The following is a 15,766-nucleotide window of genomic DNA, read 5'->3' on the forward strand; positions in this document are numbered from 1 at the left end:
TTGTATTCAGCATTTCACGGTTAAGTCTACACCCGTTGTATTCAGCATTTCACGGTTAAGTCTACACCCGTTGTATTCGGCGCATGTGAACAAATCCATTTTGATTGGATTGAGCTAAGCATGCAATGACAAGTTCCGTCTACATGATGGAGAGGGGAGGACAAGAATGGGAGGATAGACCGACATGAAAATAGCATCTGGTCTGACCTAGAACCGTGTGTGTGTGTGTGTGTGTGTGTGTGTGTGTGTGTGTGCGTGCGTGCGTGCGTGCGTGCGTGCGTGCGTGCGTGCGTGAGAGAGAGTCTGTGTGCGAGTGCATATATATTCACCTCAGAGTGATGGGCTGGCTCTTCAGCTGGTAGAAGGTATCAGAGTCTGAAGGGAGGATGCTCTCAACCTCGATATCTGCTACTATCCCCGACTCAGGGAGGAGAGGCTCCACACTGGAAACACAACAACAACATACAACTACAGGTCAGTAACATACAACTACAGGTCAGTAATATACAACTACAGATCAGTAACAGACAACTACAGATCAGTAATATACAACTACAGATCAGTAACAGACAACTACAGATCAGTAACATACAACTACAGGTCAGTAACATACAACTACAGGTCAGTAATATACAACTACAGGTCAGTAACATACAACTACAGGTCAGTAACATACAACTACAGATCAGTAACAGACAACTACAGATCAGTAACATACAACTACAGGTCAGTAACATACAACTACAGGTCAGTAATATACAACTACAGGTCAGTAACATACAACTACAGGTCAGTAACACACAACTACAGGTCAGGTCAGTAACATACAACTACAGATCAGTAACACACAACTACAGGTCAGTAACATACAACTACAGGTCAGTAACATACAACTACAGCTCAGTAACATACAACTACAGGTCAGTAACATACAACTACAGGTCAGTAACATACAACTACAGGTCAGTAAACATACAGGTCAGTAACATACAACTACAGGTCAGTAACATACAACTACAGGTCAGTAACAAACAACTACAGGTCAGGTCAGTAACATACAACAACATACAACTACAGGTCAGTAACATACAACTACAGGTCAGGTCAGTAACATACAACTACAGATCAGTAACATAAAACTACAGGTCAGTAATATACAACTACAGGTCAGTAACATACAACTACAGGTCAGTAACATACAACTACAGGTCAGTAACATACAGGTCAGTAACATACAACTACAGGTCAGTAACATACAACTACAGGTCAGTAACATACAACTACAGGTCAGTAACATACAACTACAGGTCAGTAACATACAACTACAGGTCAGTAACATACAACTACAGGTCAGTAATATACAACTACAGGTCAGTAACATACAACTACAGGTCAGTAACACACAACTACAGGTCAGGTCAGTAACATACAACTACAGATCAGTAACACACAACTACAGGTCAGTAACATACAACTACAGGTCAGTAACATACAACTACAGCTCAGTAACATACAACTACAGGTCAGTAACATACAGGTCAGTAACATACAACTACAGGTCAGTAACATACAACTACAGGTCAGTAACATACAACTACAGGTCAGTAACATACAACTACAGGTCAGTAACATACAACTACAGGTCAGTAACATACAACTACAGGTCAGTAATATACAACTACAGGTCAGTAACATACAACTACAGGTCAGTAACACACAACTACAGGTCAGGTCAGTAACATACAACTACAGATCAGTAACACACAACTACAGGTCAGTAACATACAACTACAGGTCAGTAACATACAACTACAGCTCAGTAACATACAACTACAGGTCAGTAACATACAACTACAGGTCAGTAACATACAACTACAGGTCAGTAAACATACAGGTCAGTAACATACAACTACAGGTCAGTAACATACAACTACAGGTCAGTAACAAACAACTACAGGTCAGGTCAGTAACATACAACAACATACAACTACAGGTCAGTAACATACAACTACAGGTCAGGTCAGTAACATACAACTACAGATCAGTAACATACAACTACAGGTCAGTAATATACAACTACAGGTCAGTAACATACAACTACAGGTCAGTAACATACAACTACAGGTCAGTAACATACAGGTCAGTAACATACAACTACAGGTCAGTAACATACAACTACAGGTCAGTAACATACAACTACAGGTCAGTAACATACAACTACAGGTCAGTAACATTCAGTGGGGCAAAAAAGTATGGAAATAAGCTGATTAAACAGCATGATCATTACACAGGTGTACCTTGTGCTGGGGATAAAAGGCCACTAAAATGTACAGTTTTGTCACACAACACAAGGCTACAGATCTCTCAAGTTTTGAAGGAGCACGCAAATGGCATGCTGACTGCAGGAATGTCCACCAGAGCTGTTGCCAGACAATTTATGTTCATTTCTCTACCATAAATCGCCTCCAACGTTTTTTTAGAGAATTTACAATAAGTTCAACCAGACTAAAAACTCTGGGCCACATGTAACCATGCCAGCCCAGGACTTCCATATCCGGCCTCTTCACCTGCGGGAGACCAGCCACCTGGACAGCTGATGAAACTGAGGAGTAGTTATGTCTGTAATAAAGCCCTTTTGTGGGGAAAAACTCATTCTGAATGGCTGGGCCTCCTGGCTCCCCATGGCTGCGCACCTGCCCAGTCATGTAAAATCCATAGATTAGGGCCTTAATAAGATTATTTATTTTTTAATTGACTGATTTCCTTATATAACTGTAATTCAGTAAAAATGTAACATATATATTCTTGTTTAATATACATTATAGCAGGTCTCGTCAGTAGCCTAGGCTGAGAGGATGAAAAATAGATCCATAAACACCAACCCCGAATGCCAAGCAGACGTCCACAGAATGTAAACACATTCGGAAACACCGCCAAGATGTCTTGTTCTAGAATTACCACCGACGAATGACACCGCGACGACCAAACCAAATACGAGCTCATATTAGTCTTTATGACTATTATAATATGAAAACAATAATATATCCGACTCACCAATAAATGAATAAGTAGTCCCGTTGCCTTCAGGAGAAAAATAACTGAAAGCCCGTTAGCTTCAAACCCGAGTAATGGAATTCCATAATCGGTTCTTAGTGGGGAAATATTTCAGTCTCACAATTAGACTAATGCAGAAAAATGAGAATAATGTCGTTTTGTTTTAATGTTGTAGAATAGGAAGCCATGTTGTCATCATAAAGAGGAGGATGTAGCTTTCTGCGCCGCTCAACGGTTCAACCGAGAAAAAAAAACATTTATAGAAACCTCCTCAACATTCAACTAGGTCCCAACCAAAAATATGTTGTTTTTTTGCCTCAGCGATCAAATGACCATTAGACAATAAATCTAAAAAAACGCCCTTTGTATCCAAAGAAATTGGCTTGTTACATCGTATTAATTGCTTAGGCTCCAGCGCGACAAAATGACAGGCATCCGTAGAGCTGCTAAAAATAGGAAGCAAAGTGAACTAAACCCATTACTACCCGGACTACTATAAGTCACGCACCAACTCTCTGTCGAATGAAACGTTGTAATATTGTAGCCTAACGGGAGTAATGACTGGCGAACATTGTGGTGTAAACATTGTAACAACACAGTAGGCAGGGGAAACATTGTATCAATATTACTGTTATTAGACACGGAGGAAGATTAAACATTATAACATGTTATCGTTAAAATAACCGAGTCTAAACGAAATCCTGCCAAATGGAGCCTATTAGTAAAATATTTGTATACCTAAACCAAGATGGACAGTGGTCTATCGTTTCAAACGGGAACAAATGAGTCATAGTGGGCAGAACAGGGAACCGGGGGGGGGGGGGGTCATAACCAGACACGAGTTAGCGAGATCCTCTTGGCCCGTCCTAGCATATAGCTGCATATTTCCGTCAGGGAATGCCTACTCTGCGAAATGTGCAATAATAACTCAAATGTGCCTCTGCACTCCAAAAATAACTACAAAAACATTTTAAAACTTTAGGAAAGTGTCGTGTACAAAACTTTGTCCACTCAGTTCAGAACAGATTTTAGTTTTGGGAACAGAAAACTATTTTGATCAATGAGAAAATTAGCAGAATATTGGCCAAAATACATATTCTCCTACAGCCAGCCACTGGGCCATATTGGGTAGTGAGTGGAAACGCGAAGTGGATGCGTCACATTTATACATGGGGTGAAATATCTGTCTCATTGTTTTATCTGTGCTTATGGTCTTATTTTAATTGATCAAAAATAAAACAATTAATGAATATGTTTTTCTTGGTATAAACCTGGTCATTTAGCTATCTTTCTAATCTGTACCAACCTAGTAATTTAGTTATGTCTCTAATTTGTACCATTATATAAAAAACGACAAAAACAATAGAGAAAGAGAAACAACAATGTGTTAAACCAGCTGCTAGTACAGTAGACTACAGTCGACACGAGCACGGTAGACTATAGAGAACATGAGTACAATAGACTACAGTCAACATTCCAAAGGGATAAAATAAAGTAGGTGTAACAATATAAGTTTAGACCGTCCCCTCACCCATACCCGGGCTCGAACCAGGGACCCTCTGCACACATCAACAACTGACATCCACGAAGCATCGTTACCCAATTGCTCCACAAAAGCCGCGGCCCTTGCAGAGCAAGGGGAACCACTACTTCAAGGTCTCACCGATCGAAACGCTATTAGCGCGCACCACCGCTAACTAGCTAGCCACTTCACATCCGTTACATAGGCTTGTCGTGATGTGTGTTTTCTGCCTATATGTTTATTTAAATTGATTTACATTTTTAATCCCAGCCCCCAACCCCACAGGAGGCATTTTGGTAGGCCATCATTGTAAATAGGAATTTGCTATTAACTGACTTGCCTAGTTAAAAAATATATATATAATAATAATAATAATAATAATAAAGTAAAGGAAGTAGGAATAGTCAACTCAACATGCCCTCAGTGTGATGTTATTCAACTCAACATGCCCTCAGTGTGATGTTATTCAACTCAACATGCCCTCAGTGTGATGTTATTCAACTCAACATGCCCTCAGTGTGATGTTATTCAACTCAACATGCCCTCAGTGTGATGTTATTCAACTCAACATGCCCTCAGTGTGATGTTATTCAACTCAACATGCCCTCAGTGTGATGTTATTCCACTCAACATGCCCTCAGTGTGATGTTATTCCACTCAACATGCCCTCAGTGTGATGTTATAGTAGGAATAGTCCACTCAACATGCCCTCAGTGTGATGTTATTCCACTCAACATGCCCTCAGTGTGATGTTATTCCACTCAACATGCCCTCAGTGTGATGTTATTCCACTCAACATGCCCTCAGTGTGATGTTATTCCACTCAACATGCCGTCAGTGTGATGTTATAGTAGGAATAGTCAACTCAACATGCCCTCAGTGTGATGTTATTGTAGGAATAGTCCACTCAACATGCCCTCAGTGTGATGTTATTCCACTCAACATGCCCTCAGTGTGATGTTATAGTAGGAATAGTCCACTCAACATGCCCTCAGTGTGATGTTATTCCACTCAACATGCCCTCAGTGTGATGTTATAGTAGGAATAGTCCACTCAACATGCCCTCAGTGTGATGTTATTCCACTCAACATGCCCTCAGTGTGATGTTATTCCACTCAACATGCCCTCAGTGTGATGTTATTCCACTCAACATGCCCTCAGTGTGATGTTATTCAACTCAACATGCCCTCAGTGTGATGTTATTCAACTCAACATGCCCTCAGTGTGATGTTATTCCACTCAACATGCCCTCAGTGTGATGTTATTCCACTCAACATGCCCTCAGTGTGATGTTATTCAACTCAACATGCCCTCAGTGTGATGTTATTCAACTCAACATGCCCTCAGTGTGATGTTATTCTAGGAATAGTCAACTCAACATGCCCTCAGTGTGATGTTATTCTAGGAATAGTCAACTCAACATGCCCTCAGTGTGATGTTATCATAGGAATAGTCATCTCAACATGCCCTCAGTGTGATGTTATTCCACTCAACATGCCCTCAGTGTGATGTTATTCTAGGAATAGTCAACTCAACATGCCCTCAGTGTGATGTTATTGTAGGAATAGTCAACTCAACATGCCCTCAGTGTGATGTTATTCCACTCAACATGCCCTCAGTGTGATGTTATTCCACTCAACATGCCCTCAGTGTGATGTTATTCTAGGAATAGTCCACTCAACATGCCCTCAGTGTGATGTTATTGGGGAGATGTGTTTTCATTTAGTTGGTCAAACAGTACTAAATAACAACCCCTCAGCAGATCTACATTCATCCCAGACCAGGCTGTAGATAGGAAATTTTGTCCCAAATGGCACCTATATAGTGCACTACTTTAGATCAGGGACCATCATAAGTAGTGCACTACTTTAGATCAGAGACCATCAAAAGTAGTGCACTATAAAGGAAATAAGGTTTAATTTGGGATGTGACCTACAGGAAGCCATAAAAATGAGCTGAGAGGGAGAATTCTGCTGAGTCATTTCCACTCAGACACAAGGTCCACACGCATGGCACACACACACACACACACACACACACACACACACACACACACACACACTGTTATAACAACCGTCCAGGAATTTAAAACCCATTCAAAACATAAAATACAGATTGGGTAACTTTCAAGACGTGTTAAGAGTTTACTGAATTACAGCTAAAGTTATAGCCCAGTAAATCATCATAGTTAAATCACATTACGCAACTTGCCTTTTTATACAACAACATGTGGACATTGAAAGTGTAACAAAATACAAGTTTAGTAGGTCCGTTTCCACTATAACAGCAACAGTGTAGTAGGTCCGTTTCAACTATAACAGCAACAGTTTAGTAGGTCAGTTTCCACTATAACAGCAACAGTTTAGTAGGTCCGTTTCCACTATAACAGCAACAGTTTAGTAGGTCCGTTTCCACTATAACAGCAACAGTTTAGTAGGTCCGTTTCAACTATAACAGCAACAGTGTAGTAGGTCCGTTTCAACTATAACAGCAACAGTTTAGTAGGTCCGTTTCCACTATAACATGAACAGTGTAGTAGGTCAGTTTCAACTATAACAGCAACAGTGTAGTAGGTCAGTTTCCACTATAACAGCAACAGTTTAGTAGGTCCGTTTCCACTATAACAGCAACAGTTTAGTAGGTCCGTTTCCACTATAACAGCAACAGTTTAGTAGGTCCGTTTCAACTATAACAGCAACAGTGTAGTAGGTCCGTTTCAACTATAACAGCAACAGTTTAGTAGGTCCGTTTCCACTATAACAGCAACAGTTTAGTAGGTCCGTTTCCACTATAACAGCAACAGTGTAGTAGGTCCGTTTCAACTATAACAGCAACAGTTTAGTAGGTCCGTTTCAATCATAACAGCAACAGTGTAGTAGGTCCGTTTCCACTATAACAGGAACAGTTTAGTAGGTCCGTTTCCACTATAACAGCAACAGTTTAGTAGGTCCGTTTCCACTATAACATGAACAGTTTAGTAGGGCCGTTTCAACTATAACAGCAACAGTTTAGTAGGTCCGTTTCCACTATAACAGCAACAGTGTAGTAGGTCCGTTTCCACTATAACAGCAACAGTGTAGTAGGTCCGTTTCAACTATAACAGCAACAGTGTAGTAGGTCAGTTTCCACTATAACAGCAACAGTGTAGTAGGTCCGTTTCCACTATAACAGTTTAGTAGGTCCGTTTCCACTATAACAGCAACAGTGTAGTAGGTCCGTTTCCACTATAACAGTTTAGTAGGTCCGTTTCCACTATAACAGCAACAGTTTAGTAGGTCCGTTTCCACTATAACAGCAACAGTTTAGTAGGGCCGTTTCCACTATAACAGCAACAGTGTAGTAGGGCCGTTTCCACTATAACAGCAACAGTGTAGTAGGTCAGTTTCCACTATAACAGCAACAGTGTAGTAGGTCCGTTTCCACTATAACAGCAACAGTGTAGTAGGTCCGTTTCCACTATAACAGCAACAGTGTAGTAGGTCCGTTTCAACTATAACAGCAACAGTTTAGTAGGTCCGTTTCCACTATAACAGCAACAGTGTAGTAGGTCCGTTTCCACTATAACAGCAACAGTGTAGTAGGTCCGTTTCCACTATAACAGCAACAGTTTAGTAGGTCCGTTTCCACTATAACAGCAACAGTTTAGTAGGTCCGTTTCCACTATAACAGCAACAGTTTAGTAGGTCCGTCTCAACTATAACAGCAACAGTTTAGTAGGTCCGTTTCCACTATAACAGCAACAGTGTAGTAGGTCCGTTTCAACTATAACATGAACAGTTTAGTAGGTCCGTTTCAATCATAACAGCAACAGTTTAGTAGGTCCGTTTCCACTATAACAGCAACAGTGTAGTAGGTCCGTTTCAACTATAACAGCAACAGTTTAGTAGGTCCGTTTCCACTATAACAGCAACAGTGTAGTAGGTCCGTTTCAACTATAACAGCAACAGTTTAGTAGGTCCGTTTCCACTATAACAGCAACAGTGTAGTAGGTCCGTTTCAACTATAACATGAACAGTTTAGTAGGTCCGTTTCAATCATAACAGCAACAGTTTAGTAGGTCCGTTTCCACTATAACAGCAACAGTTTAGTAGGTCCGTTTCCACTATAACATGAACAGTGTAGTAGGTCAGTTTCCACTATAACAGCAACAGTGTAGTAGGTCCGTTTCCACTATAACATGAACAGTTTAGTAGGTCAGTTTCCACTATAACATGAACAGTTTAGTAGGTCCGTTTCAACTATAACAGCAACAGTGTAGTAGGTCCGTTTCAACTATAACAGCAACAGTTTAGTAGGTCCGTTTCCACTATAACATGAACAGTTTAGTAGGTCCGTTTCAACTATAACAGCAACAGTGTAGTAGGTCCGTTTCAACTATAACAGCAACAGTTTAGTAGGTCCGTTTCAACTATAACATGAACAGTTTAGTAGGTCCGTTTCAACTATAACAGCAACAGTTTAGTAGGTCCGTTTCCACTATAACATGAACAGTTTAGTAGGTCAGTTTCCACTATAACATGAACAGTTTAGTAGGTCCGTTTCCACTATAACAGCAACAGTGTAGTAGGTCAGTTTCCACTATAACAGCAACAGTGTAGTAGGTCAGTTTCCACTATAACAGCAACAGTTTAGTAGGTCAGTTTCCACTATAACATGAACAGTTTAGTAGGTCCGTTTCAACTATAACAGCAACAGTTTAGTAGGTCCGTTTCCACTATAACATGAACAGTTTAGTAGGTCAGTTTCCACTATAACATGAACAGTTTAGTAGGTCCGTTTCCACTATAACAGCAACAGTGTAGTAGGTCAGTTTCCACTATAACAGCAACAGTGTAGTAGGTCAGTTTCCACTATAACAGCAACAGTGTAGTAGGTCAGTTTCCACTATAACAGCAACAGTTTAGTAGGTCCGTTTCAACTATAACAGCAACAGTTTAGTAGGTCCGTTTCAACTATAACAGCAACAGTGTAGTAGGTCCGTTTCCACTATAACAGGAACAGTTTAGTAGGTCCGTTTCAACTATAACAGCAACAGTTTAGTAGGTCCGTTTCCACTATAACAGCAACAGTGTAGTAGGTCCGTTTCAACTATAACAGCAACAGTTTAGTAGGTCCGTCTCAACTATAACATGAACAGTTTAGTAGGTCCGTTTCAACTATAACAGCAACAGTTTAGTAGGTCCGTTTCCACTATAACAGCAACAGTTTAGTAGGTCCGTTTCAACTATAACAGCAACAGTGTAGTAGGTCCGTTTCAACTATAACAGCAACAGTTTAGTAGGTCCGTCTCAACTATAACATGAACAGTTTAGTAGGTCCGTTTCAACTATAACAGCAACAGTTTAGTAGGTCCGTTTCCACTATAACAGCAACAGTTTAGTAGGTCAGTTTCAACTATAACAGGAACAGTTTAGTAGGTCCGTTTCAACTATAACAGCAACAGTTTAGTAGGTCCGTTTCCACTATAACATGAACAGTTTAGTAGGTCCGTTTCAACTATAACAGCAACAGTTTAGTAGGTCCGTTTCCACTATAACAGCAACAGTGTAGTAGGTCCGTTTCAACTATAACAGCAACAGTTTAGTAGGTCCGTCTCAACTATAACAGCAACAGTGTAGTAGGTCCGTTTCCACTATAACAGGAACAGTTTAGTAGGTCCGTTTCCACTATAACATGAACAGTGTAGTAGGTCCGTTTCAACTATAACAGCAACAGTGTAGTAGGTCCGTTTCCACTATAACATGAACAGTTTAGTAGGTCCGTCTCAACTATAACAGCAACAGTTTAGTAGGTCCGTTTCCACTATAACAGCAACAGTTTAGTAGGTCCGTTTCAACTATAACAGCAACAGTTTAGTAGGTCCGTTTCCACTATAACATGAACAGTTTAGTAGGTCCGTTTCAACTATAACAGCAACAGTTTAGTAGGTCCGTTTCCACTATAACATGAACAGTTTAGTAGGTCCGTTTCCACTATAACAGCAACAGTTTAGTAGGTCCGTTTCCACTATAACATGAACAGTTTAGTAGGTCCGTTTCCACTATAACATGAACAGTTTAGTAGGTCAGTTTCCACTATAACATGAACAGTTTAGTAGGTCCGTTTCCACTATAACAGCAACAGTTTAGTAGGTCCGTTTCCACTATAACAGGAACAGTTTAGTAGGTCCGTTTCCACTATAACATGAACAGTGTAGTAGGTCCGTTTCCACTATAACAGCAACAGTTTAGTAGGTCAGTTTCAACTATAACAGCAACAGTTTAGTAGGGCCGTTTCCACTATAACAGCAACAGTGTAGTAGGTCAGTTTCCACTATAACAGCAACAGTTTAGTAGGTCAGTTTCCACTATAACAGCAACAGTGTAGTAGGTCAGTTTCCACTATAACAGCAACAGTGTAGTAGGTCCGTTTCAACTATAACAGCAACAGTTTAGTAGGTCCGTTTCAACTATAACAGCAACAGTGTAGTAGGTCCGTTTCCACTATAACAGGAACAGTTTAGTAGGTCCGTTTCCACTATAACATGAACAGTGTAGTAGGTCAGTTTCAACTATAACAGCAACAGTGTAGTAGGTCAGTTTCCACTATAACAGCAACAGTTTAGTAGGTCCGTTTCCACTATAACAGCAACAGTTTAGTAGGTCCGTTTCAACTATAACAGCAACAGTGTAGTAGGTCCGTTTCCACTATAACAGCAACAGTTTAGTAGGTCCGTTTCCACTATAACATGAACAGTTTAGTAGGTCCGTTTCCACTATAACAGCAACAGTTTAGTAGGTCCGTTTCAACTATAACAGCAACAGTGTAGTAGGTCCGTTTCCACTATAACAGCAACAGTTTAGTAGGTCCGTTTCCACTATAACATGAACAGTTTAGTAGGTCAGTTTCCACTATAACAGCAACAGTTTAGTAGGTCCGTTTCAACTATAACAGCAACAGTTTAGTAGGTCCGTTTCCACTATAACAGCAACAGTGTAGTAGGTCCGTTTCAACTATAACAGCAACAGTTTAGTAGGTCCGTTTCAACTATAACAGCAACAGTTTAGTAGGTCCGTTTCCACTATAACAGCAACAGTTTAGTAGGTCCGTTTCCACTATAACAGCAACAGTGTAGTAGGTCCGTTTCAACTATAACAGCAACAGTTTAGTAGGTCCGTTTCAATCATAACAGCAACAGTGTAGTAGGTCCGTTTCCACTATAACAGGAACAGTTTAGTAGGTCCGTTTCCACTATAACAGCAACAGTTTAGTAGGTCCGTTTCCACTATAACATGAACAGTTTAGTAGGGCCGTTTCAACTATAACAGCAACAGTTTAGTAGGTCCGTTTCCACTATAACAGCAACAGTGTAGTAGGTCCGTTTCCACTATAACAGCAACAGTGTAGTAGGTCCGTTTCAACTATAACAGCAACAGTGTAGTAGGTCAGTTTCCACTATAACAGCAACAGTGTAGTAGGTCCGTTTCCACTATAACAGTTTAGTAGGTCCGTTTCCACTATAACAGCAACAGTTTAGTAGGTCCGTTTCCACTATAACAGCAACAGTGTAGTAGGTCAGTTTCCACTATAACAGGAACAGTTTAGTAGGTCCGTTTCCACTATAACAGTTTAGTAGGTCCGTTTCCACTATAACAGCAACAGTTTAGTAGGTCCGTTTCCACTATAACAGCAACAGTTTAGTAGGGCCGTTTCCACTATAACAGCAACAGTGTAGTAGGTCCGTTTCCACTATAACAGCAACAGTGTAGTAGGTCCGTTTCCACTATAACAGCAACAGTGTAGTAGGTCCGTTTCCACTATAACAGCAACAGTGTAGTAGGTCCGTTTCCACTATAACAGCAACAGTTTAGTAGGTCAGTTTCCACTATAACAGCAACAGTGTAGTAGGTCAGTTTCCACTATAACAGCAACAGTGTAGTAGGTCCGTTTCAACTATAACAGCAACAGTTTAGTAGGTCCGTTTCAACTATAACAGCAACAGTGTAGTAGGTCCGTTTCCACTATAACAGGAACAGTTTAGTAGGTCCGTTTCCACTATAACATGAACAGTGTAGTAGGTCAGTTTCAACTATAACAGCAACAGTGTAGTAGGTCAGTTTCCACTATAACAGCAACAGTTTAGTAGGTCCGTTTCCACTATAACAGCAACAGTTTAGTAGGTCCGTTTCAACTATAACAGCAACAGTGTAGTAGGTCCGTTTCCACTATAACAGCAACAGTTTAGTAGGTCCGTTTCCACTATAACATGAACAGTTTAGTAGGTCCGTTTCCACTATAACAGCAACAGTTTAGTAGGTCCGTTTCAACTATAACAGCAACAGTGTAGTAGGTCCGTTTCCACTATAACAGCAACAGTTTAGTAGGTCCGTTTCCACTATAACATGAACAGTTTAGTAGGTCAGTTTCCACTATAACAGCAACAGTTTAGTAGGTCCGTTTCAACTATAACAGCAACAGTTTAGTAGGTCCGTTTCCACTATAACAGCAACAGTGTAGTAGGTCCGTTTCAACTATAACAGCAACAGTTTAGTAGGTCCGTTTCAACTATAACAGCAACAGTTTAGTAGGTCCGTTTCCACTATAACAGCAACAGTTTAGTAGGTCCGTTTCCACTATAACAGCAACAGTGTAGTAGGTCCGTTTCAACTATAACAGCAACAGTTTAGTAGGTCCGTTTCAATCATAACAGCAACAGTGTAGTAGGTCCGTTTCCACTATAACAGGAACAGTTTAGTAGGTCCGTTTCCACTATAACAGCAACAGTTTAGTAGGTCCGTTTCCACTATAACATGAACAGTTTAGTAGGGCCGTTTCAACTATAACAGCAACAGTTTAGTAGGTCCGTTTCCACTATAACAGCAACAGTGTAGTAGGTCCGTTTCCACTATAACAGCAACAGTGTAGTAGGTCCGTTTCAACTATAACAGCAACAGTGTAGTAGGTCAGTTTCCACTATAACAGCAACAGTGTAGTAGGTCCGTTTCCACTATAACAGTTTAGTAGGTCCGTTTCCACTATAACAGCAACAGTTTAGTAGGTCCGTTTCCACTATAACAGCAACAGTGTAGTAGGTCAGTTTCCACTATAACAGGAACAGTTTAGTAGGTCCGTTTCCACTATAACAGTTTAGTAGGTCCGTTTCCACTATAACAGCAACAGTTTAGTAGGTCCGTTTCCACTATAACAGCAACAGTTTAGTAGGGCCGTTTCCACTATAACAGCAACAGTGTAGTAGGTCCGTTTCCACTATAACAGCAACAGTGTAGTAGGTCCGTTTCCACTATAACAGCAACAGTGTAGTAGGTCCGTTTCCACTATAACAGCAACAGTGTAGTAGGTCCGTTTCCACTATAACAGCAACAGTGTAGTAGGTCCGTTTCAACTATAACAGCAACAGTTTAGTAGGTCCGTTTCCACTATAACAGCAACAGTGTAGTAGGTCCGTTTCCACTATAACAGCAACAGTGTAGTAGGTCCGTTTCCACTATAACAGCAACAGTGTAGTAGGTCCGTTTCCACTATAACAGCAACAGTTTAGTAGGTCCGTTTCAACTATAACAGCAACAGTTTAGTAGGTCCGTTTCAACTATAACATGAACAGTTTAGTAGGTCCGTTTCAATCATAACAGCAACAGTGTAGTAGGTCCGTTTCAATCATAACAGCAACAGTTTAGTAGGTCCGTTTCCACTATAACAGCAACAGTTTAGTAGGTCCGTTTCCACTATAACAGCAACAGTGTAGTAGGTCAGTTTCCACTATAACAGCAACAGTTTAGTAGGTCCGTTTCCACTATAACAGCAACAGTTTAGTAGGTCCGTTTCCACTATAACAGCAACAGTTTAGTAGGTCCGTTTCCACTATAACATGAACAGTGTAGTAGGTCAGTTTCCACTATAACAGCAACAGTGTAGTAGGTCCGTTTCCACTATAACATGAACAGTTTAGTAGGTCAGTTTCCACTATAACATGAACAGTTTAGTAGGTCCGTTTCAACTATAACAGCAACAGTGTAGTAGGTCCGTTTCAACTATAACAGCAACAGTTTAGTAGGTCCGTTTCAACTATAACATGAACAGTTCAGTAGGTCCGTTTCCACTATAACATGAACAGTTTAGTAGGTCCGTTTCAACTATAACAGCAACAGTTTAGTAGGTCCGTTTCCACTATAACATGAACAGTTTAGTAGGTCAGTTTCCACTATAACATGAACAGTTTAGTAGGTCCGTTTCCACTATAACAGCAACAGTGTAGTAGGTCAGTTTCCACTATAACAGCAACAGTGTAGTAGGTCAGTTTCCACTATAACAGCAACAGTGTAGTAGGTCAGTTTCCACTATAACAGCAACAGTTTAGTAGGTCCGTTTCAACTATAACAGCAACAGTTTAGTAGGTCCGTTTCCACTATAACATGAACAGTTTAGTAGGTCAGTTTCCACTATAACATGAACAGTTTAGTAGGTCCGTTTCCACTATAACAGCAACAGTGTAGTAGGTCAGTTTCCACTATAACAGCAACAGTGTAGTAGGTCAGTTTCCACTATAACAGCAACAGTGTAGTAGGTCAGTTTCCACTATAACAGCAACAGTTTAGTAGGTCCGTTTCAACTATAACAGCAACAGTTTAGTAGGTCCGTTTCAACTATAACAGCAACAGTTTAGTAGGTCCGTTTCCACTATAACAGCAACAGTGTAGTAGGTCCGTTTCCACTATAACAGCAACAGTTTAGTAGGTCCGTTTCCACTATAACAGCAACAGTTTAGTAGGTCCGTTTCAACTATAACAGCAACAGTGTAGTAGGTCCGTTTCAACTATAACAGCAACAGTTTAGTAGGTCCGTCTCAACTATAACAGCAACAGTTTAGTAGGTCCGTTTCCACTATAACAGCAACAGTGTAGTAGGTCCGTTTCAACTATAACAGCAACAGTTTAGTAGGTCCGTCTCAACTATAACAGCAACAGTGTAGTAGGTCCGTTTCCACTATAACAGGAACAGTTTAGTAGGTCCGTTTCCACTATAACATGAACAGTGTAGTAGGTCCGTTTCAACTATAACAGCAACAGTGTAGTAGGTCCGTTTCCACTATAACATGAACAGTTTAGTAGGTCCGTCTCAACTATAACAGCAACAGTTTAGTAGGTCCGTTTCAACTATAACAGCAACAGTGTAGTAGGTCCGTTTCCACTATAA

General features: G+C 40.5%; 1 protein-coding gene and 1 long non-coding RNA gene across 6 annotated transcripts in view; both read right to left on the reverse strand.

The window, feature by feature from the left end:
- LOC149977354 (uncharacterized) overlaps positions 1-15,766 on the reverse strand; it is a 460,718-nt gene that overhangs the window by 72,269 nt on the left and 372,683 nt on the right. The window lies entirely within an intron of this gene.
- The window catches only part of LOC110492701 (transcription factor E3), a 91,335-nt gene that overhangs the window by 72,092 nt on the left and 3,477 nt on the right, over positions 1-15,766 (reverse strand). For 3 of the 5 annotated variants that reach the window (XM_036947813.2, XM_036947812.2, XM_090204041.1), the window contains exon 2: positions 330-443. In XM_036947813.2, coding sequence (XP_036803708.1) covers positions 330-443 — 114 coding nt within the window. Of the gene's footprint in view, positions 1-329; positions 444-3,054; positions 4,004-15,766 lie in introns of those variants that run through there. The other 2 variants (XM_090204040.1, XM_036947814.2) reach the window with 1 other exon arrangement.

Source organism: Oncorhynchus mykiss, chromosome 16 (assembly GCF_057628025.1).
Source record: "Oncorhynchus mykiss isolate SJ-2025 chromosome 16, ASM5762802v1, whole genome shotgun sequence".
In the NCBI taxonomy this organism is placed as follows: Eukaryota; Metazoa; Chordata; class Actinopteri; order Salmoniformes; family Salmonidae; genus Oncorhynchus; species Oncorhynchus mykiss.